We start from the raw sequence: 24,346 nt of genomic DNA on the forward strand, positions 1-24,346 counted from the left end.
GCGATACTCAACAATACTGAATACGTTTGAAAAACTCAACATCAATGTGTCTTTCTAGAATCATGATCAGGTTACTCAAGGTCATCCATAGAGCTTGTTTTAACATTTTCTTGTGGGAACTATTTTCTTTCTACCGAACTACACCCACCAAGAAGCTGGTTCTCATCTCGGGAAACAGGCATTGTTGTTTGGTTTAGCAAGTTTCTCTTGCCTTCTAGTTTCAATACATCAAAGAGAAGGCACATATCTCCAACAGTCTGCATCCCAACAAACAATCTAAATTGATAAATAGCAATAATAATAAATACATGTTTTATTTCTGGTAGAGCGCCATGGGAGTCATGCCATGAGTGACTTATATTTTTTACAAAACCCAAGCTCATTGTATTTGTCTCATTTTAGGGAATGAATATCCTCATCATTATTTGCGTCTACCTTAATGTAGGGACATGCTGTACAAGGCGGTAAATGCTTAGGAATAATATAATGTTTGAAAAAGTCAAGGTCATTTGTTACACTAAAAATATATAACTTAGATATCTGGCATGTTATTAACTTCTTGGTCCCCCTAGTGTTAGATTTCACCAATCCCAAAATCATGTCATCAAAGAACTGTGTATAGAGAGTTGATGTTGGATTCTGGTGTGTGTGTGTGTGTGTGTGTGTGTGTGTGTGTGTGTGTGTGTGTGTGTGTGTGTGTGTGTGTGTGTGTGTGATTGAGGGTTAATCTCTCTGTCACATATATCATGTATCATCTGCCAAACTTGCATGAATAAAGTATTTCTCGGTTAGACAGAATCACAAATCTTTACCTTCATAATAAATAAAATATTAAAACACATGTAATACTGATGTTTGGTGTTCATTTTCAACACATTTGTAATAATGTTCGACATATATTTGACTTTGTGTGTAGAATAACTGTCGATCAAAAACTATTTCTAGATTATTTTGTAGAAAAAAAATATGTTTAAAATAGATTTGTGTGTGTGTGTGTGTGTGTGTGTGTTGTGTGTGTGTGTGTGTGTGTGTGTGTGTGTCTGTGTGTGTGTGTGTGTGTGTGTGTGTGCGCATGTGTGTGTGTGTGTGTGTGTGTGTTCTCACCAGGTGTACTTCCAGCTGACGTCCTCCAGGTGGAGGTGTGGGTCGTTGGGCATGTGCTTCTTTATCCAGGCCCAGCAGTGGACCTGCTGGTCTGTGGGAGACACGATGAAGAAGCTGCAGAGGGGACAACATGGGAGTTCTTTTTGAATGAATAACCTTTATTTAATCACAGGTAAGCACTTGAGGGTTATCTCTCTTCCACAGACATAATGATGCAGATGATAATGTAACATTTATCATCTGCAAAACCTCCATGAATAACGTTTTTTTAACTTGAGTATTTCTCGATTCTCAAGAATAAGTTCAACTATGTGCAATATATACATTATATACCATTAATAACTGTGTAATATATACATTATATACCATTAATAACTGTGTAATATATACATTATATACCATTAATAACTGTGTAATATATACATTATATACCATTAATAACTGTGCAATATATACATTATATACCATTAATAACTGTGTAATATATACATTATATACCATTAATAACTGTGTAATATATACATTATATACCATTAATAACTGTGTAATATATACATTATATACCATTAATAACTGTGTAATATATACATTATATACCATTAATAACTGTGTAATATATACATTATATACCATTAATAACTGTGTAATATATACATTATATACCATTAATAACTGTGTAATATATACATTATATACCATTAATAACTGTGTATATATACATTATATACCATTAATAACTGTGTAATATATACCTGGCTGCTAAAAAGAACTGTTACAGGATTTGTATTTTGAAAAGTATTTACTTTTTATTTTATTATATCATAACTTAGTAGTTTTTTTTAACAAATGTAACATTAAGCTGTCTGTAGCTCTTTCGTGCCGTAACGATGCACATGTCCCCTCTGTGGGACCAATAAAGGTATTCTGATTCTGAACAGACTCACACCTTCAAAATAAAATATAGTACAATAGTACATGTAATGCTGATGTTTGGCATTCATTTTCAACACGTGTAATAATGCTCGACATATCTTTGACTTGGTGTGTAGAATTTCTTTCTGTCCACCAGCAGCTACATCTAGGTCATTTTGTAGAAAACACTATTTATTCAAATAGATTTTCTGAAGGTGTGAATCAAATTCTGAATCTTTAAAGACAAGAATCAAAATGTTCAACTGTTCTCCGTTCCCACGTTATTACGTCTTCAGAGAGGATGACTAACATGGCAGCTGGATTTCAGGTCACAGATTAATGTCCTTAGTCCCCCTCACCTGTTCTTGCTGACGCGCACCACGCTGCAGTCGTTCTCGTAGCCCCCCCGCTCGTTCAGCATGCCGGTGTGGACGATGTGTCCCACGGGGACGTCCAGGTCGTTGGCGCACAGGTGCTGCAGCAGATCCAGAGCCTGGTCGTTGGTGGACTGAAACATCAGGGCAGAAAAGAGTCTTTAATCACTTCATCATTACATCACTCAGCATCTAAAATACATAACTGCTGCATCAGGGGTTACAACATTACAACAATGGCATCATCTGGTGATTTGAAAACTTTTGGGCTATGCTCAGGCACATGGAAACACTCACTGGGCGTGGCAAAATGAGCAATGCATGGGGAAAATACAGTTGCAAGAAAAAGTATGTGAACCCTTTGGATTCTCCACACATAGCGTTGTGTGTTCCTTCCAAACAACTCAACGTTGGTTTCATCGGTCCACAGAATATGTTGCCAGTAGTGCTGTGGAACATCCAGGTGCTCTTTTGCAAACTTCAAACGTGCAGCAATGTTGTTTCTGGACAGCAGTGGTGTCCTCCGTGGTGTCCTCCCATGAACTCCATTCTTGTTCAGTGTTTTACGTATCGTAGATTCGTCAACAGAGATGTTAGCATGTGCCAGAGATTTCTTTAAGTCTCTAGCTGACACTCTAGGATTCTTCTTCACCTCATTGAGCATCCTGCGCTGTGCTCTTGCAGTCATCTTTACAGGACGGCCACTCCTAGGGAGAGTAGCAACAGTGCTGAACTTTCTCCATGTATAGACAATGTGTCTTACCGTGGACTGATGAACATGAAGGCTTTCAGAGATACTTTTGTAACCCTTTCCAGCTTTATGCAAGTCAACAATTCTTAATCGTAGGTCTTCTGAGAGCTCTTTTGTGCGAGGCATGGTTCACATCTGGCAATGCTTCTTAAGAATAGCAAATTCAAAACTGGTGTGTATTTTTTATAGGGCAGGGCAGCTTTAACCAACACCTCCAATCTCGTCTCATTGATTGGACTCCAGGTTGGCTGACTCCTGATAGCTCTTGAAGAAGTCTTTAGCCTAGGGGTTTCCACCCTGCACTGTGAATGTTTACATGGTGTGTTCAATAAAAACATGAAAACATATAATTGTTTGTGTGGTATTAGTTTAAGCAGACTGTGTTTGTCTATTGTTGTGACTTAGATGAAGATCAGAACACATTTTATGACCAACTTATGCAGAAATCCAGATCATTCCAAAGGGTTCACATACTTTTTCTTGCAACTGTACATGCTTAACACAAGAGGGAAGTGCAGCTGCAGTATTTACAAGTAGAGCTGAAAAGATTATTTAAAAATGTGTGAACTGACGGAAAGTTGAAAATGCTCAGCCTCTCAAATATGCAGATTTCCTGGTGATTAACATAAAATCAAGCATAAAAAGTCCTTTTACTTAAGGGTTTAAGGAGAGCCCAAAAGCCTTGCAACACACTGGAAGTATGGTTTATTAAATGATATTATCACACTTCATGAGTGATTCAAATATTGGGGATAAGAGTAGTGGACATTATAAAGTAAAAACCTAAATCATTTTATTGTTAAAAGTACATTTAGATATGCTACTTTTTAAAGTTGTTAATCATATTCAAGTTGATATATTTGGGTTTTGAACTGTAAAAGAAGATAATTAAAGTCATTAACTTGGACTTCAAACATGGATGGACGTGTTTTCGGATGTCCTGGCCTTTAATAGACCAGATAGTTAACCTATTAAATAATCTGCAGATGAATGGATAATGGAAGTGCGTATCAGACGCAGCGCTTATTATAAATTGTCCATCGTGACTCACACTCAGTTCAAACTTGGTGAAGGAGGACATGTCGATGACGCAGACGGCCTCTTTGCAGCATTTCACTTCTGATCCGACGATGTCGAACCAGTCGGGCTTGTAGAAGGTTTTACTCTGATCCAGAGACAGCAGATCTGCACACACAATGGTTCTATTTCAACAAATCACTAAAGAGTTAAAGGTCCCCTATCATTCTGTTTTTCATCAATATATTACAGGTCTCAGATATATACAGAGCCTGTCTCTGATTGGCTGAAACACCAAACAGATCATTGCAGCATCCCATAATCCCCTCTGTTTCAGCCCTGTTTCCAAAGTGCTGATTCTCTGTCTGTTACTTTAGATGAAAAATAAGGAGCCCCTTCCCACGCCCCTCTGAGAGAGATTTGGTCACAAAGAACTCAATGGTGCTCTAGGAGGAGATTCAGGTGATAAGGGGGGGGGGGGTTACCTTGGTTGCTGATTGGCTAATGGTTACACAAGACAAAACATCGTTATGACATCATAAAGTGGCCAAAATCTGATCAGCTCATTTTCAGACAGGTTTTTAAAGAAATGGATCAAAAAGAGAGAGAATCTTTGTTCCTGAAACTTTCAGAGTCTCTTTCCACAGAGGGGACACATGTTGATGTAGAAGAGACATGAAGAAGAGGGGACACATGTTGATGTAGAAGAGACATGAAGAAGAGGGGACACATGTTGATGTAGAAGAGACATGAAGAAGAGGGGACACATGTTGATGTAGAAGAGACATGAAGAAGAGGGGACACATGTTGATGTGGAAGAGACATGAAGAAGAGGGGACACATGTTGATGTAGAAGAGACATGAAGAAGAGGGGACACATGTTGATGTAGAAGAGACATGGAGAAGAGGGGACACATGTTGATGTAGAAGAGACGTGAAGAAGAGGGGACACATGTTGATGTAGAAGAGACATGAAGAAGAGGGGACACATGTTGATGTAGAAGAGACATGAAGAAGAGGGGACACATGTTGATGTAGAAGAGACATGGAGAAGAGGGGACACATGTTGATGTAGAAGAGACATGAAGAAGAGGGGACACATGTTGATGTAGAAGAGACATGAAGAAGAGGGGACACATGTTGATGTAGAAGAGACGTGAAGAAGATGGGACACATGTTGATGTAGAAGAGACATGAAGAAGTGGAGTTTGCATAATAGGTGACCTTTAAGGATGAAGAGACTGAGTGAGTTCCTGGTGAGTACCTTTTCCATGAGGTACAAAGTACTTGGTCCTTTCAAATCCGTGCTTCTCCATCCAGCGAGCCCCCTGTGTGTCCAGGCGGTCGTACAGAGGACTCGTCCGCAGCTGACGGCCAGTCTGGAAGTCCCAGCGAGGAACCTTCAGCTCGTACAGCAGGGCTACACACACGCACGCACACACACACACACACACACACACACACACACCACACACACACACACACACACACACACACACACACACACACACACACACACACACACACACACACACACACACACACACACACACCACACACACACACACACACACACACACACACACACACACACACACACACACACACACACACACACACACACACACACACACACACACACACACACACACACACAAGAATATGTTAAACCAAAAGAAGTACTGTCAAGAAAAAGTCAAGAAACATACATTTAAAAAAATACAATGAAAAAAATAGTATTGTTCAAGGTTAAAGTGTTTTAAGCACAGTGTGTCCCAGCTGAGCTGAGGACTGTACATTTAGAAGACACCCACTTGTTTTGTTAGACCGTGACATAACATATCTTCCACTGAACTTTCAGTATTGCTTTAAGGTGTAGTCAACAAAAAAAATGATATTAAGAGTTCAGTACTCACGCATGACCTCCATGACCCGGTGTCTCAGGAAGGTGCGGCTGCTCTGCAGGTTTCCAAAGCGCTTGATGTCCAGCGGCCAGACGTTAGCGGTGGGGTAACCGTACGTCATCCACTCCGCCAGATACCTGAGACCAACACACACCGTTACTGCTTCATGGTGGTCAGATGGCAAAAGTAACACTTCCTTTACTCAAGTAGAAGTACAGATACTCGTGTTTAAACATACTCCGGTAAAAGTAGAAGTACTGACTAAACTTCTTTACTCAAGTAAAAGTAAAAAAGGCTTTGAAATGTACTTCAGTAAAAAGTACCCATAACTAGCAGCTGTTTTAAAGAGTACCTGTCGTGGCCCATTCTTGTGGGATATCGAAAACTGTGCCACGTCAACAGTAACAAAGTATTTGTCCACTACTTCCCACCTCTGATGGTGGTGCATTTGAAACATGCAGATTACAAAGCTGATGGATGAAATTGCTAAACTAAGGCTGAATTGTAGCGGCCTCCACACTGCCTGCTTTTAAATCACTTCTTAAAACCCACCTCTTCTCCTGAGCGTTTTGACATCTTGTAGATTCTTGCTTTTAAATTGTCTATTGTTTTTACTTGTACTTGTTCTATGGTGTGTGAGCTGAGCTGTGTGTTTTTTGTATGTTTGTTTATTTATTTGACTGTACAGCACAGTCTGGAGCATTTAAAATGCTTTATAAATAAAGCTGTATTGTATTTAATTATTTTCTTATTATTAGTAATACATGTTTTATGAAGAGCTTGAAGAGTTTGATATGGTTTCTCCTCACACATGTAGCAAATGTACGTATTCCCTTGCTTACTTTCCAGCTCCTCCAGCGAAGGCGAGTCCGGAGGAGTTCATCCCGGCCAGCACGAAGTACCCCGAGATCCCCGGCGTCTCCCCCATCAGGCAGCGCATGTCGGGGGTGAAGGACTCGGGGCAGTTCACCAGCTGATGGATCTCAGCCGACTCCAGACTCGGCATCCGCCTCAGCAACGCACTGAGCATCGGCTCTGTAGGGAGGACGCAGGAGACGGTTTTATAATAATCTCTTACCCACTGGTTTACCACATTAAGGCTAATTATTATTAATAATGTTCTATAATAACGTGCAATTACATATCTGCCACTACTAAGTACTGTTAATATGTACTTAATTATGTGACTGTCTATGTTACTTGTAGATATTGAATTGCTCTTTTTACAGCAACAGCCAAAGCAAGTACGATGCCTACAGAAAGCCACACGATGACACCGGAACCACGCACTCCGTCATGTTGTTTCCATAGCAACAACAACTTCCTGTCAACAGCGTAAACTCGCTTTCAAAATAAAAGCATCTAAATAACACAGGAAGTTAAACTAAATTACATTAAGACATACAACTGCAACAAAATTAACAAAAACAATGTAATATCCTTTTCAGTTTCACAGAACACAAATTGTACTACAATACGATGGCTACACGACGGCATTGCGAGGGTTTCACGTAGTCGTGTTGCTTTCCTAAGACAAGTCTGTGATCGGAGCATCCCTAGTATTTTAGATGTTTTATTATTTCCACAAGTCTGAAAGAAGAGATAAAAAAACCTCCTCCTGGGTCCTATATTTTATTGTATTTCATTTAAAAATATTTTATTTTACTATATTTTAGAGGGAGAACACAATATTTTGTCCGTAAGATTGTATAATACCCTCTGTCCCATTGGTTTCTCATATTAAAGCATATACTTTTTGTATATTTTGTGACATTTGATGTTTAAATGTGAAATGTAAGCATTATCTAATGGTCATTTTTGATCAAATTAAATTAGATACAGATAAACTATAGGTTACTTACGTAACCCCAGTTCTCAGAGTAACATGAAGTGAGATGTCTCACTATGGGATGCGCCTCATCGCGGAGCAAACAGAAGCATCAATCTCATTACGCCAATCCTGATTGGCTGGTGATCTTGACGTCAGCGTCAGGGAATTCACCCCCTATAAGTAGCTTGCGCCACGACGCATGCGTCATTCAAAATAAGCACCTCTTCTCACTTCACCATAGCAAGGAGGGCCGTCTGGTGAGACATCTCACTTCATGTTACTCTGAGAACTGGGGTTACGTAAGTAACCTATAGTTCTCATTCATAACACTCCGTTCGATGTCTCACTATGGGAAATTGTAGCTCCCGTATTGTCAGACGAGCTTATCTCGAAAATCACCAAACCAACCAGAATTTAACAGGTAGAGCTCTGACTCAACCAGGTACCCAGCACTGCTTGAGTCACACTGGGAGCAGAACGTCCAGCCTGTTAAGAGGCGGACAAAAGTGAGCGGCGAGGACCAGCTCGCCGCTGCACCAATGTCTTGGATGGGAGACATCCTGGACAGAGCCCAGGATGCAGCCAGACCCTGAGTCGAAAGAGCTCGCGGACCCGAGGGTGCCTGCGAACTCTGACTCGTATGAGCCCCAAAGCAATTGCTTCCACAAACCAGTGGGAGAGCCGTTGCTTAGTAACAGGCTTGCCCTTATAAGGGTTAGCCCAGGACACAAGGGGTTGGTCATTATGACAAAGCACCCTTGATCTGTCCCTGTACGTGCGTAAAGCACGGGCTAGACACGGCAAATCCGGCCGCTGTTCCCCGGAGGAATACAGTGGCGGGGAGGATGCCTCAATGTCAAATGTGGTACCTGAACCAACCGCCTTAAGATAAAGGCAGGGTTGGGCTTCAACCACACTCTGTTTGCCCTGGGGCGAACTGAGTGCATGAAGACTGTACAGATAGTCACCCCTACCCTCATCCACCTTCACTGGCTCCCGGTCAAGTCACACATCCAGTACAAACTCCTCCTGCTAACTTACAAATCTCTCCACTCCCTAGCCCCTCCATACATCTCTGACCTCCTTCAGCCCTACACCCCCTCTCGTCACCTGCGGTCCTCTGACAAAGGGCTGCTCTCCATCCAGCGCTCCAAGCTGAAAACATTTGGCAACAGAGCCTTCAGTGTCGCAGCCCCCACCCTCTGGAATTCTCTCCCCTGTGCAATCAGGAATGCAGACACTCTGGACACCTTCAAAAAACACCTCAAACACCATCTGTTCACTCAGGCCTTTGGCCTCAACTAATATACAGTACTCAGCAACCTGTTCCTGTTTTTGTTTTCTTCAGCCTATGTATCTTTATTATTACTTTTTGTTGTGTTACTTCCCATTGTAAAGCGTCCTTGGGTTTCGTGAAAGGCGCTATATAAATTGAAATTATTATTATTATTATTATAGTGCATGAGTGCCACTGGCTCGCTTGGCAGCTGCCAGGGTCAGCTTCATGTCACACTGTATTCAGATTGTACCACTCACGGGCCAGGCCCATAGAGCCAAGCGCTCTGGGTGTGCGTGAAAGATCGCCCCCCCCTGCTTGGGACAGTATGTCCCTGCGTAGTGGGAGCTGCCATGGCTGCCCGCACAGCAGCTGATATATCTCCGCTAGCCAGTACATAGCTGGCCAGTGCGGAGCTATCAGGATAAGTGTGTGGCGTTGCTCTCTCACTCTGGCCAGAGTTGGGGGTATCAAAGCCAGGGGTGGGAACGCGTACAGAAGGCCCGGGGGGCAATCGTGCGCGAGTGCATCCACGCCTAACGGTGCATTTAGATCGCGCATCGAAAAGAACAGCTGACACTGAGCGTTGTCTTTCGATGCGAACAGATCCACCGCGGCTCTGCCGTAACACACCCACAGCTGGCTCACAATCCTTGGATGTAGAGTCCAGTCTGCATAAAGTGGTATACCTCTGGACAGTAGATCTGCCCCGAGGTTCATCACTCCCGGTACATGCGTCGCTCTCAGAGAGAGGAGACGTCTACCGCTCCATAGGATCAGTTTGTGCGCCAGTGTGTGTAACTGGAGAGAACGCAAACCCCCTTGGCGGTTAATATACGATATTGTGGTCGTATTGTCTGTCCTCACGAGGACGTGATGTCCCCTGAGGAAAGGCAGAAAGTGTTTTAGGGTGAGAAACACCGCTAAAAGCTCCAGGTAATTTATGTGCGCCCGCTGGAGGTCTCTGCTCCAGAGACCCCTCACCGGGCGACATTCATAAATACCTCCCCAACCTGTCAGACATGCGTCCGTGGTGACCACTTTCCGTGAAAGGACAGCACCCATAGGCACACCTCGTACTAGAAAAGTCGGGTGCAGCCAGTGGCGCAGTGCCATTATGCATTTCACAGTAACCATCACTCTTTAGGGCGGCCACCCAGCGCTGAAACTCCCTCATGTGTAAGCGTCCCAGTCGTACGACCAGGATGGCTGACGCCATGAGCCCCAGCAATCGCAGGCATGATCTGAAGAGAACATGTTTGCGCAGCTGGAAAAGAGCGAGACAAGCTCTGAAAGCTTTCACTCTTTCCGCTGACAAGCGAGCTGAAAAGGGCACCGAGTTCAGGCGTAAACCCAGGAAGAGTATAGTCTGCGCGGGGCACAACATGCTCTTCTCTGTGTTTATTATGAAACCCAGGTTGAGCAGGTGCTTTACGAGGACATTTGTCTGCGTAACAGCCTCCTGCTCAGACTGTGCGAAAAGCAGCCAGTCGTCCAGGTAGGTCGCCAGGCGAATACCCTGTTGTCTTAACGGGGCTATCGCGGCTTCCGTACATCGTACAAACACCCTTGGACTGAGAGACAGACCGAAGGGGAGTACTCTGTATTCATAACAGATTCCCTGAAATGCGAATCTCAGATATTTCCTGTGTGGGTAATATACTGGGATGTGAAAATACGCATCTTTCAGGTCGACTGATGTAAACCAGTCGTCTTGTCGCACGAGCCGCAGCAGAGATGTGTGAGTGAGCATTCTGAACTTATATCTTTTTAGATATTTGTTCAGAGCCCTCAAATCAAGTATTGGCCGAATTCCGTTCCCTCCCCGTTTGGGAACGAGGAAGTACTTGGAATAGAAGCCGCCCTGACTCTGCTCGGCGGGTACAATAGATATAGCCCTCTTTTCTAGGAGTGAGAGAATCTCTCTCTCCAGAATATGGGCTGACTCTCCTCGGGCCTGCGAATGCAGAATGCCCGAGAAGCGAGGGGGGATGACAGCGAATTGGAGTCTGTAGCCCCGTGTTACTGTCTTGAAAACCCAAGCAGATGATGTGAGCATCTTCCATGCTCCTTAGAGCCAGTGGAGATGTCACGTCTCTTCCCCTCTGAGTCTCTATTTGTTGTGTTATGGGGCCCTCTAGTGTCTGAACACAGTGGTGCCCCTTTTCGACAATCCCCACCGACACTGCGCATGCGCATGACGGTGGTGCCTTCACAACCCCAGCCGGCACTGCGCATGCGCGTGACGGTGGTGCCTTTAAAGCCCCAGCCGGCACTGCGCATGCGCGTGGCGGTGGTGCCTTCACAGACCCGCCTGTAATCCGCCTTTTGAGAGATGCCGTAGCTGCTCTCAGAAGGGGAACAGTTGACGGGCTGTTTATTGGTTTTATTGTTTTTCTTTTCATTTTTTGGAGCTGCGCCCTCGGCCTGAAGCCTGGATGCGTCAGCGGCAAATGTTTTATGACAGAAAAATCAACAAATGTGTGACATGTGTTTGTGCGGACTTGAGGATGGTGTTGAGGCATCTCTTGAGGCGGCGGGAACACATTTAGAGCTGGAGAACCGTGGACTTCCAGCTCTGTCACAGAGGGGAGAAGGAGGGGCTGTCACGCCGCTCGCTTCTTCTTCCTCGACTGCTGGCCGAAATTCTGGGTTGGCTGCGCCTGAGCTGCAGCCGGAGATTTTCTAGGCCAGCTCGCCCTCGTCTCCAGCCTGGGCTGGGGACTCGGGGCGGGCTGCGACCTCTGCATCTTCGGTGTTTTAAACCGAGCAGGGTTCGAGGCAGCTTGGGCGAAGGACTGCTGCTGCGATGGACTGCTGCTGCGAAGGACTGCTGCTGCGAAGGACTGCTGCTGCGAAGGCAGCGGCTGGACCCTTCGAGGGAGGCAGAGGTGGAGTGCCTCGTCCTCCTTCTTTTTCGACTCACACCTCCTTTGCATGGAGGCGAGAGCGGAGCCGGAAATTCCCTCGGGAACGATGGGCATATCCAGCACATCCGCCTTTTCCCGGTCTGGGAGGTTGGTGAGGTTGAGCCATCTCGCTCTTTCCTGCACCACCATGATCCCCATTGCCTTGCCCGTGGCCTGGACGGCGCAGCGTTGGACACGGAGACAAATGTCCGTGGCCATCTCGTCCAGAGTGGCTGCCCCCGGGTTACCCGACAGGTCCTCGCAGAGCTCCGCTTGGTAAGCGGTTAGCAGCGAGGACACATTCAGGGCCCTGGCGGACAACGCTGCGGCTTTGTAGGACCGTTCAGTCATTGTCGACTGAAATCGGTCCGACTTTGCTGGCAGCGTGGGGTTCCTGCTTGGTGACGGGCCCATCCTCGGTAGGAGGTGGGCCGCTACCAGCGGTTCCATGGGCGGTATGCAGAGCAGGCCGAGCTTCTCCATTCCGTCACAGTCTAGGGAGGAGGCACCCTGGATTGGGACCTTGTTGCTGAAGGGCCGGTCTCTCCACGAGACCGACACCTCATCCAACATCTCCGGGAAGACCGGAAGGAGTTGTCTCTTTGTCCGCGCTGCTTGGGGAAAATGTTTCCCTTCGTAGCGGGACCTGGAGGTCTCCTTGGCCATTTCAGGCCACGGGATGTCGAGTCTGGCCGCGGCGCGTTTACACACGGCCTGCAGGTCCATACTCAGACAGGGCGAAGCTGGTGTGCTATCGCCCGGGAGAGCAGCCCTCGCTCCAGGCTTTGCAGGCTGAGCCGATGACATGAAGATGTCCTCTTCATGTTCATCCGACTCGGACAGGAGGAACACCGAGGCGTCCTCTTCGTCCTCATCGTAGTCCAGCTCGAGGACATCCTCCGCGGGTGAGACCATGGTGAGGTCTAACCGGGAGCCCCAGCTCGGTAAAGCGTGGGGTCCCGTTCCCGCGTGTCTTGCCGTCACCGGGTCCCGGTCTGCCAGGGCGCGGGATTCCGGTTCTGCAGCCATCGCAGATAATGAGCCCCAGACCGACACGGAGAGGGGTTCACTCTCTGCGGCGGACGCCCCCATGTCTTGACTGCCGGCCGGCAGGTCAGTGGACATGGGGGGGGGGTCCTGCTCCGACAGGCTAGCTTGGCGTGCTAGCCGTCGGCGGAGGCTCTTCACGGTGAAGCGGACACAATGTCCGCACGAGCCGGGGTTGTCGATAGCGCCTCGGGCGTGTTCCAGCCCGAGGCAGGACGAGCAGACCTGGTGTGTGTCTGTGCCCGAGATCTTCAACCCGCCACCGCAGAGTCGAGCCACCGAGTCCCTGACTCCTCTGGTGTGAGGGAGAGAGGCGTCCATCTTGTTCGCCTCGTGGCGTGGAGAGGACGCGCTCTCAACAGGTAAGTTGGGAAAAAAAGGTGTTGCCACCCTGTCCTTAATCCGGAGGAAAAGGACGGTGTGGGTCTTTTATTCCCGGAGAATACTGACTGGTGTGACAGTATGCTCCTTTAATCCTTTCCTCCTCCGTGGGGAAGAGAAAAGAAAAGCTTCTTCGCTACCGTGGTGTCGATAGTGAGGGAGCGAGCTAGCAACAGGTGTGTTGCTAGCTTGAAAAAAATCAGACCTCCCTTACTTTCCGGGGAAAGAGAACGGCGAGGTCGATTTCAATACTAACTGGCGTTAGTATTACCGTCTTCCTGCAAAGCAGAAGGAGTAGCCGGCGAGCGCCCGTCGACCGAAATGGTTATATTTGGGTTCAGTCTGTGGACCGTTAAGCTTGTCCGGCTACTATAGAGATGTGCTCTGAAGCGAGAAGAGGTGTTTGAATGACGCATGCGTCGTGGCGCAAGCTACTTATAGGGGGTGAATTCCCTGACGCTGACGTCAAGATCACCAGCCAATCACGATTGGCGTAATGAGATTGATGCTTCTGTTTGCTCCGCGATGAGGCGCATCCCAATAGTGAGACATCGAACGGAGTGTTATGAATGAGAACAGAGTTAGTTAAAAAATAATTTAAAAAATGTGTATTTTAGATGTTTTTCTTATTTCCACAAATCTGAAAGAAGACATTTAAATAAAAGACAAAACATTTCCCAAGTAGATTTGTGTAATACTGTTCAACTTTTGTTTGAATATGCAACTATTGAGGCACTCTCTTATGAATGTCCGAATTCAGCGAGAAATGTGAAAATTGGATAAAGCCAGATTTATAATTCTTGATTCATGTTGTCAGGTTTTCACAGAGGGGTTTTGGGATATCTCTTTGGAACAGGACTGCCCCATTTGTCCATGTTGTGGTAAAAACAATCCAGCAGGTTTTCCAACATGCGAGCTGACACAGAGGTTTGAGTGATTATTAATAACTTTACTTCACTCTGTGCTCAACTTCAGGACCGCCTGGTGATATACGGCTTTCTTTACGACACAACGTCAAGCTGCACGAGTAATCTCAGATTACTGAGTCAAGGCCAAAAGACAGGTGTGTGTGTGTGTGTGTGTGTGTGTGTTTACTTATGTGAGATCTATTTTTAACTGACATTGCTAACAAGATTAACAGCATGACTTAAACTCTTCCAAGACTACAGAACTGACCAAGACAGGTTTTTCTTAACTCAACTTTTCTGCATATTTTCCTTGAACAAGACTAGTTTTCCTATTTTGTATAGTATTATTTCATATTTTAAAATGTAATCTATCTACTATTCTATATTAATGTTGTTTGATTTTAATTTAATCTTCTCACACTATGTTTGTATAATGCAACAATACACCAAAGCATAGTTGTAGGAGCCAATTAACTGGGTATAAAGGTAGGAACCTATGTGTGTTGGGGAGAGGTTCCGCCGGAAGGCCCATACAGTTTTTGACCACACACACAAGGAGCACACACACACGGAACACACACACAAGGAGCACACACGGAGCACACACGGAGAACACACACACGGAACACACACACACGGAACACGCACACACGGAGAACACACACAGAGAACACACACACAAGGAGCACACACGGAGAACACACACGGAGAACACACACACAAGGAGCACAAACGGAGAACACACACACGGAGCACACACACACACAAACACGGGATTACAAGCAAAGCAAAGGTATTGTGTAAACGGTAATATCGTGTGGTGAATATGGAAAGAAGCAAGTACATGGAAACCAGTAAAATGGAAATAAATGGACTGTTTCAAACTGGAAACTTTGTTTCTGACCTTTATTCGGCAGCAAAATTGTGTGCGTCAATTACACCCACCAAGCGGATCCTCAGAGGCTTAAAGCGTTGGCTTAGCCTCCACACATAGTCGCTGATTGAGAAAAAAACGTCTTATGATTCTAAAAAGGAAAGACGTACTCTCTAATTAATTTGGACATTTTGGGATAAAACTGCATATGTTTGATGAACTCATTTGATTCCCTATCATTATGCAAAACCACTGTCAGTCCATCAACATCTATGTAAGTCCTCCGCCTGTCAATAAGTTGAATATAAGTAAAAAATTGAGAGCCTACGCCAAAGATTTCATTATCTAATACTGGGTGGTGGTGGTCTAATGCAAAGTGAGGAGGGCTGGAGATCGGAAGGTTGCGAGTTCAAATCCCACCTGGAACACCACCACTAGTGTGCCCTTGAGTAAGGCACTTAGCCCTTAGTTACTCCGGGGGGAATGTCCCTGTAATTGGTCATTGTAAGTCGCTTTGGATAAAAGCGTCAGCTAAATGAAAAGTAATGTAATAACACTAAATGATGCCCATTGTAACTTTAAAGCCATCTCCCTCCCTCCATATTTTTAGTTGATTACATCCATTTCTTCCTCTCTTCATTACTTCATCTCGTTACATTACCGAAGTGGTCCCAGTCCTCCTGCATGTTCTGGATCTCCAGCTGGTTTCGGCCCTCAGTGAAAATGGGTTTGGGGTTTTTCTCAAAGCCCCCCGACAGAACGCCGCCCTGCCAGGGCCGCGCATAGATCCGTCCGTCCATATCCATCAGCACTGGAGACAAGAAACGGGGCTTTTAATCTCATGCAACGGCCAAAAGCATGCAGATAAATGTGCTTCACAGGGAATATTATCAACCTCTGATCGATCTCTGATTTATGCTAATGCCTAGCACGAACAGTCAAAGTTGGACCTTGTTCTTGACATTTCAAATGTAGTCATAACACACAAATGCAACGGCCAAAAGCATACAGATAAATGTACGTTTTCGGGAAATATTATAGATTTTCCATGTTCGGGGTGTATTATCAATCTACTAAAGAGAACTAGGATCTGTCATGAGAGGAAAAGAAATAGGAAGATGATGAAAATGTTACTTAACATTCATTATACGTGATTTATGTTCTACTATCCATTCTTTATCTTCAACATTTACACTTTATTAACGAAATGCAGAAAAAAAATGTCCTCTGATTTATTCTTATGCCGAGCACTTATAGTCAAAGTTTGACCTTATTCTGGACATTTCAAATGTCTTCTGGAGATTCAAATACGTGTTGTTTAAACTATCTTAACACACAAATTCACCTTGTTTCACTAAGTGTTAAGTCTTAAAGAGATAACAAGGAAGCTGGGAGATGTTATAATCTGCAATGGGTAACTCCAGTCAATTTGTCAAAAAAACAACTAATTATTTAGCAAAACAGTGATTGGAATTGAAAATCCCGTAGCAAATGTGCCTGAAAAGTTCATTTAAGTTTGAGTGTTCAGACCTGGTGTGTCGGGGGGGAGAGGGTCCTGCAGAGGTTTGGTGAGGAGGTAGAATTGTTCACAGCCATGAAGAGGAATCGAAACCTTCATCTCACTCGCCTGACCCAGCTCGTACGCCCACTGCAGACAAACAACAATATATCTTTATAGGGCCCTGAACACAGGTGCATTATGCCTCATATCTTAGACACTGCAATCTGCCCTGTCAGTTGATTTACTGGTATAGTTTTAATGTGAACAATGCAGGTGAGAATCAGAACAGAACGCAGGGCTGGGGAAATTCAACAACGTCTAAAATAAGTGTCTTTGTTGGCGTGTTGTTGGACAAAGCACATTCAACAGAAAACAAGCTGCAGCTAAATAAACTTTACTTAAAATACTCTAACATTTTTAAATATGAATGGAGAACCAACAATTAGAAATGGCCTTCGATAAAAACTGCTATGCGCAAACACACGAAGCAAAGGCATCCCAGCGGTTCCTATTTACTATAGGGAAGTAAAACAATAGAGTAATCGACTAATGGACAAAAATTACCCTAACCCCTAACCCTAATGATTAGACTACTTGATAATAGGGATGGGAATTTGAAAGCAAATGTATATTTGAATATTTCGGTTAACCGAAATATAAATCCTATATAAAAAAAAAAATTCAAAAAATGTGTTTCCAAACATTTTTTTACAATAATTTTTGGAAATAAATAAATAAATACATGTTCAAATAAGTGTAGGAACCAAGTCGAATTTGTCAAATGTATTGAACTGGTGATCACAGTTTGACAGCCTACAGCTTTCATGTGCAGAGGCGATTCACAATCAGCCCAGCTGTAGAGAAGACCCTCTCAGCTGGAATGGAGGTTGCGGGTATAGCAAGGTATAGTATGTATATAAGTTTAATTTGGCATAGTTTGACCTCTACACCGCACTCACTAACCTGGCCGAAATATTTCCACACATTACTCCTTTTTGACGCCATGTCTGTTGTGTAGGACTCTTCTTAGAGTGTAAATAATTACTGGACTATGACTGGTAAAATATGTTGAATACCGGCAAAACTAAATCTCTCCTGTCAAAATGTCTCTGTACTTTGCTGCCACACACGGTTGCCAAGCAGCGCTTATTGTTGTTTAGGCTGGCCACTCATGTGTCGCGAGTGTTGACAGGGGGCGGGGGAGCACGCTCATGAACTGTTAGCGCCGGAACCTCGCAATTAAAAAAAAAATGAATAACTCATATTCGAATACCTGAATAATTTCGAATATTCTAATAATCGTTCCCATCCCTACTTGATAACAATAAACCCCCTAAAGCCCTGGCAAGATTTATGTGGGATTAAGGCGTCCATAAAGGGACTTCCTTAATGCCTTCAAAAGTTGTCCCCCATTAATTCCCTTATGTCCCTTTGCACTGGAACTAATGCCCCCATGTTTTTATTTTGTACCTGTCCAGCACAGTTGACAAAGAATTCACACTCGATGGAGCCCCGATCCGTCTCCACCGCCGTCACCTGACCCTTCTCCACCAGAACCTGCTGCACGGTGGTCCGCTCCAGGATCTGGACCCCTGCGGAGCAAACAGAAAGACATCAAGGAGAGGAGACAACAGGAGGTCTACCCCTCGGTCTCCTCCCAGCTGGACGTGCCTGGAACACCTCCCTAGGGAGGCGCCCAGGTGGCATCCTAACTAGGTGCCCGAACCACCTCAACTGGCTCCTTTCGACGCGAAGGAGGAGCGGCTCAACTCCGAGTCCCTCCCGGATGACCGAACTTCTCACCTTATCCCTAATGGAGACGCCCGCCACCCTGCGGAGAAAACCCATCTCGGCCGCTTGTATCCGCGATCTCGTTCTTTCGGTCATTATTATATTAATAATAATATAATTAAATTAAAATAAATTAAAACAATAATAGTAAAGTAAAATGTCCAATAAAAGAATACATAGAAAACACATGTATATAACATTATGCAACATGTATATAACAATATATACAGTGGAGTTTACTTGTGAAACACTTTCTGTTTGACTCTCATAAGTCATTCTCTCACCGTATCCAGCAGCAGCTACAGCCAGGGCGTGGTTGATGTCAGGCGGAGAAACCACAGCGTCTCCAGGCAGGTGCAGCGCCCCCACCAGGTCATGAATGTTGACATGAGGGTGGAGCTTAGCCACCTCTTTAGGCTTGATGACGTTACAGCTGATCCCCATGACCCTGAGAATAGAGGGAGAACGGAAATATGAACACTTAATACTTTAAAAGGCTCTGCACTTCCAACCTGGTTCCGAATCGGAGATGTGGACAGTGTAGGATCAGCATATCAAATAGCATCCAAAAGACTGAAAGCTGCTATTATTTTACCTTTGATGTTAAGACAAATACATTCAGCTCATTGAGTAGAGGTCATTTTCTACCAGCAATGCATTTGTCCAGTAAAAGAATAAAACGTAATCTTGCAGGATTAAACCACCACAAGGCAAAAAGGTCAGAATCAAATCCTTAGTCAATACAATCATGTTTGGGGTGCTAAGCTAATTTTGTAGAGCAGGCGGCCAATAAACCGAATCCAGCCTGGGATCATTTATCTCATGCCTGCCCCTTTCTTTCTGAGTCTCTCTCTAAACTCTCTGAAAAAACATAATTTGCGTCTACAGTTGAAATTGGTGCCGACTAAAATGTCCTTGTGCAGTTACACAGAGCTTGAGCAGTATATTTAGAATGCAAAGCGGCCTCATCCACAGGAAGTAGACACTGCCAAAAGTATCTCGAGTACATATTGAGGTTTTAGGCTGCTTACTTTAGTCGGGATGCCAGGCGCTTCAGAGAGAGGAAGCGGTCCTGATTTTGGGCCAGACACAGAGAGCCTGTCTTCACATAACCTGAAACACACAACAAAAACCAAACCACATATTACTTGATTCAGTAGGTATCAAACTTAAATACCCACTCAGAGAGAGAAATGCTAAAATGAACTTAAGGGAAGTGTCATTCTAGCATTCAAGCCCTACACATACAGAAAGTGTTTTGGAAAGTCACGTCACACAATGTCTCGGAGCTCTTTAAGAAATGGTGAACGCCTAATGCAAATGTAGCTGTGGGTTTGCAGTGTTTGCTCCATTGACTGAAAAGCAGGATTCACTTCACACCTCTTTATCCCCTAGAGCAGGGGTTCCAAATGGGGGTGTTGGGAAAATACTGAATGTCCTCTCCCAATATCAGAGTAACATGATAACAAAGGTATTCCAACTGTAGCTGTGAACATGACAGGATGTGTGATTACCTAGAAGAGCATCAGGACTGTTTGAGGCATATGATAGCTATGTGATTAACATGATGATTCAGCCTCTATGGAGAGAGACATCAAGCATGCTCATTTCTGACGTGGAGCTTGTGAACCCTGATCTTCAGGAATAAGTAATGAGTCAAATATGAGCCAAAGTTAACACATGTGAAAGGTTCCGACCTGTTTTGACCCCGGTCTCCTCCTCCAGCCCCTTGTAGAGACCATTGGAGTAGTTTGCCATTTGACACTCGATGGAAATAGGCTTGGCCACGCTGACAATGCCGGCACACAGTCGGGTTGTTCCTGCACCGAGTCTGACAACATATCAGAATCAGCATACCTTTATTCCTCCCACAGAGGGGACATTTAGATTTGTTATAGCAGAAAAGAGCCACAAACAGCTTAAATATTAACTAAGAAGCATGCATACAAAAATGTAAAAAATTACACAATGTGCATAACACATATTTGTAACAGTTTTGAAGATATAGCAGCCAGGTATATATTGCACAGTTGTTAACGGCACATATATATATATTGCATATTAACAGCACAGACAGTAGGCCTACAGCATTAGAAGAATACCCAATCAACCAAATAGTTTGCATGCAGCTCAAGCCCCGCCCCCCTACCCCCTTTCGAGACATCCCCAAAAAGTCAGACAAGTATTAAAATAATAACGTGTATTTGTATCTGTATGTATAACAAAAATGCATGTGCATGTGTGCTGAAAAACACAACTGTGTGTATTTGTATGCATCTATATAACATATATTGACATATATATTCTCTGTAGAAGCTTTTAAAAAACTCCTGAAGACCTATCTTTTGACATTGGCTTTTGTTTCTACTTGAGATGTGTGTGATGTGTTCTGTTCTTGTGTCTGTTCCTCTCAGGACTCTACGACGTGGTCTGTGTTTTTATGTTGACCTTAATGTCTGCCTCATGTTGTATTCATGTTTCTGTAGTCTTCATTTTAACTTTTGTTCTTTCTTGTGAATTATATTTCTGTGAAAGGTGCTTTACTAAATAAACGTATTATTATTATTATTATTATAAGAAGCATGTGCATGTATAGAAAAACAGAGTGGAAAACTGATTGAAAACAATAAAGCTCAATTTTCTATCTTCTTCAGATAAATCCCAGTAATCTCACCTGCCCTGCTCCAGCAGCACGATATCAGTCCAGCCCAGTTTGGCCAGGTGGAAGGCTACAGACGAGCCCACGATGCCACCCCCACAGATCACCACCCGGGCCTGGCTGGGCAGCGGCAGCAGCGTGGAGTCCCCCCCCACAGCCAGGCTTGGCGGGGAGGTCCAGAGGCCCCGGCTGGCCAGCCTGTAGCCCGTCTGAGGGAGCAGCCGAGCGGGGCGCAGCACGGGGGACAGAGCCCTGGAGCTCCGCACACAGCTGCACATCGCTGTGCCGTCTGCAAACACTTGTAAAGCATTCAATTATTCAATGTCAACACAACAAACGTCACATAAACAAATTAGTTAGTGCTATCTTCAGAATCAGACTACATGTATTCGTCCCACAGAGGGGAAATGTACATTGTTATAGCAAAAGTAAAGCGCCAAAAATAGCTAAATATTAATTAAAAGGCATGCATATAATATTCATGGTCAAAATTGAATTTACAAAAATACACATCCAGGATGACAAGAAAAAGTACCAGTAACAGTATGTATAATGTGGTATGATAGCAGCCAGGTAACAGTAGTACAAGTTATTAACATATGTATTACAGTAGTTGAATTATCTAACTAAGAAATACCAGCCAGTAATAATAATAATTATTATTATTTTAAAGTGGTAAATATATATATTGCACATAAGTGATATTGCACCACAGAGGTGTTATAGTGTGTGTTATATGTGTGGTGGTCAGATGTGGAAGAAGTACTCACTTAAGTAAAAGGTAAAAATACTATGGTCTTAAGATACTACTTAAAAGTAAAAGTCATGATTTTGACTTAAGTAAAAGTATAAGCTTAAAGATGTATTTCAAGTACAAAAAGTAAAAGTACTCATTATGCAGAATGTATCTCTTCACAGTATTACATTATCAATGTGTGTCAATGTTGACCAAATGTAGATACTTGAAATACTATGTACATTAGTACAGTACTGCATTATACAATATCACCATATAATGTGTTTGTATATATGTAAAAACTAACTAGTTACTGTGAGTGTCAAATACATGTAGTGGAGTAAAAGTACAATATTTGCCTCTGAAATGTAGCAGAATAGAAGTATAAAGTAGCTTTAAATGGAAATACTCATAAGTACATAGGTACACGTCTTGAGTTAAATGTACTTCGTTACTGTCCACCACTGCGTCACAGTGTTGTTTATACAAGGTTGCATGAACATATCACTATCAGTCAGTGCTATCTTTATTTATTGCGTAGTTGTTTGCAAACTAACTAACTTAACGAATATATAACGATGCCAATTTCAGGTTAGCTCAACTAACGCAGACATTACATTTCAACACAAATGGGGCCTGTAAAGCCAGCAAGGTTAACTCAACAACAGTGGTGTCACAATTATATTACAGACTCAATATAGCTCTACATATAAGATTTCCTTTTAGCAGCAAAGCTAGCTTTAGCTCTGTAAATTATCCTACAACTGTATATTTAAGGTAAAGCACATACGCTGACCTTGTCATTCCGAAAGTTAGGTTAAACTTAGGTGACATTATGTGTATCTGTGTAGCTCCTATGGTTAAAGTTAGCGTTAGTGTTAACATGGATGTATAAGAGTGGTCGCTAGCATAGCTTATGCTAACGAGAAGCTACTGTTGATTATTTACCCAAGTAGCTAAACATAAACAGTTGGGAAAACATTCTCCCCACGGCAATTCCTTTTCTTTAAAATAATGACATAAAACTCACCGAATCAGACAAATCCAGACGTATCCTTAACACAGAAGTCAATAATAACTGTAATTAGACAGAAAGTCTTGTTATGGTACTGCAGTTATAACCTATACATCCATGGTTATAACCGATGTCAACTGCTACTTCCGGTCCAACCTTTCAAGATAAAACAATTCTGCCCACAAGTGGTTTTTTTTGCGTTGCAGTTGTATGTCATTATTAAACAGTGTTTTGTATTGACTGAACCTCATTACAATTAGAGGGATTTCTTAACTGGAGACAATAAATTCAGCTCATGCACCTGGGTAAGCTAAACATAATGTAGCCTCTTATACTGTAGTTGACAGTCAGTGAGAGAAAGTAAAGTTCATTAATTACTTGTTTTACTGTCCACTACAATGTTATTGCATGACTGTAATTACTGGTTACCTTGCAGATGAATATTTAAAAAACCATAACGATGATATAAGGGGATAAACATGTACACATATGAAACACATTTATCTTAAACCAAAAACAAGTATCGTTATGGCTGAATAAAAAGTAACGTTTATTTTTGTAGCGACCCTGTATGGGTGCTGGGTGTGTCACTCAAGCATCCCCTGTGACCTGTAACCAAGGGCGCCGGAAGCGGGGGGGCCAGGGGGCCATAGGCCCCCCCACTTTTCAGCCCTGCCCCACATTTTCGCAGTAGCAGATTTTTTTTTTTTTTTTTTTTTTAAATCTTTATTTCGAACAGATTAAAAAATAACAAATAAAAAATGTGAAAAACAGAATATCGTATTGTTATAATACAGTATTTATCCACATTCATGGTAATATTTGTATATTCAACAAAGAAAACTAAAAAAAGTCTTCATATTAATAATAAATCATATGTGTCCGAAAGGGAGCAGGAGGAAGCAAATGCTTATTAATTCCCACCCCTTACTTGATCAATGATTGTCCTTTAAATCATTATGCAAGTTATTCCTACTTAGATTTACATTTATACATATATATACAATAATTTCTCATCTTCAATCACCTTTCTTCCTTCTCATATGTTTCCAAAAAAGTGTTTCTGTACATCCTTTTAAACTGAATTATGCTTGTGCTTTGTTTTAACTCCTGCTCCAAACCATTCCATAAAATCACCCCACAGATTGTTATACTCATACTTCTCAGAGTTGAGAAAACTAGGGCCACCAGGGTGGGTGGGGGGGGTCCGGAGGACGGGTCTGGGCTGACAACCCAAGAGCACCGCGGAGGACCCGGAAGGGATCTCGGGCGGACGGCCCGGGGGCAAGGCAGAAGCCGAGAAGGGGGACTCGGGCGGACGGCCCGGGGGCAAGACAGAGTCCAAGGTGGGGGTTA

The 24,346-nt window shown here is 43.6% G+C and overlaps 1 protein-coding gene across 1 annotated transcript; it reads right to left on the reverse strand.

Moving 5' to 3' along the window:
* Positions 1-1,106: 1,106 nt before the first annotated feature.
* On the reverse strand, positions 1,107-23,139 carry pdpr (pyruvate dehydrogenase phosphatase regulatory subunit; the record flags this gene model as incomplete). Its single annotated transcript, XM_034195826.1, is given in 14 exon segments — positions 1,107-1,218; positions 2,376-2,524; positions 4,193-4,326; positions 5,423-5,578; positions 6,075-6,199; positions 6,905-7,097; positions 15,950-16,099; positions 16,819-16,936; positions 18,260-18,381; positions 18,865-19,028; positions 19,612-19,693; positions 20,278-20,411; positions 21,255-21,537; positions 23,006-23,139. Coding segments are annotated over 13 exon segments (1,902 nt in total), but the record flags the coding sequence as incomplete, so codon positions are not given.
* Between the last annotated feature and the right edge of the window lie 1,207 nt (positions 23,140-24,346).

This window comes from Gymnodraco acuticeps, unplaced genomic scaffold (genome assembly GCF_902827175.1).
Source record: "Gymnodraco acuticeps unplaced genomic scaffold, fGymAcu1.1, whole genome shotgun sequence".
Lineage (NCBI taxonomy): Eukaryota > Metazoa > Chordata > Actinopteri > Perciformes > Bathydraconidae > Gymnodraco > Gymnodraco acuticeps.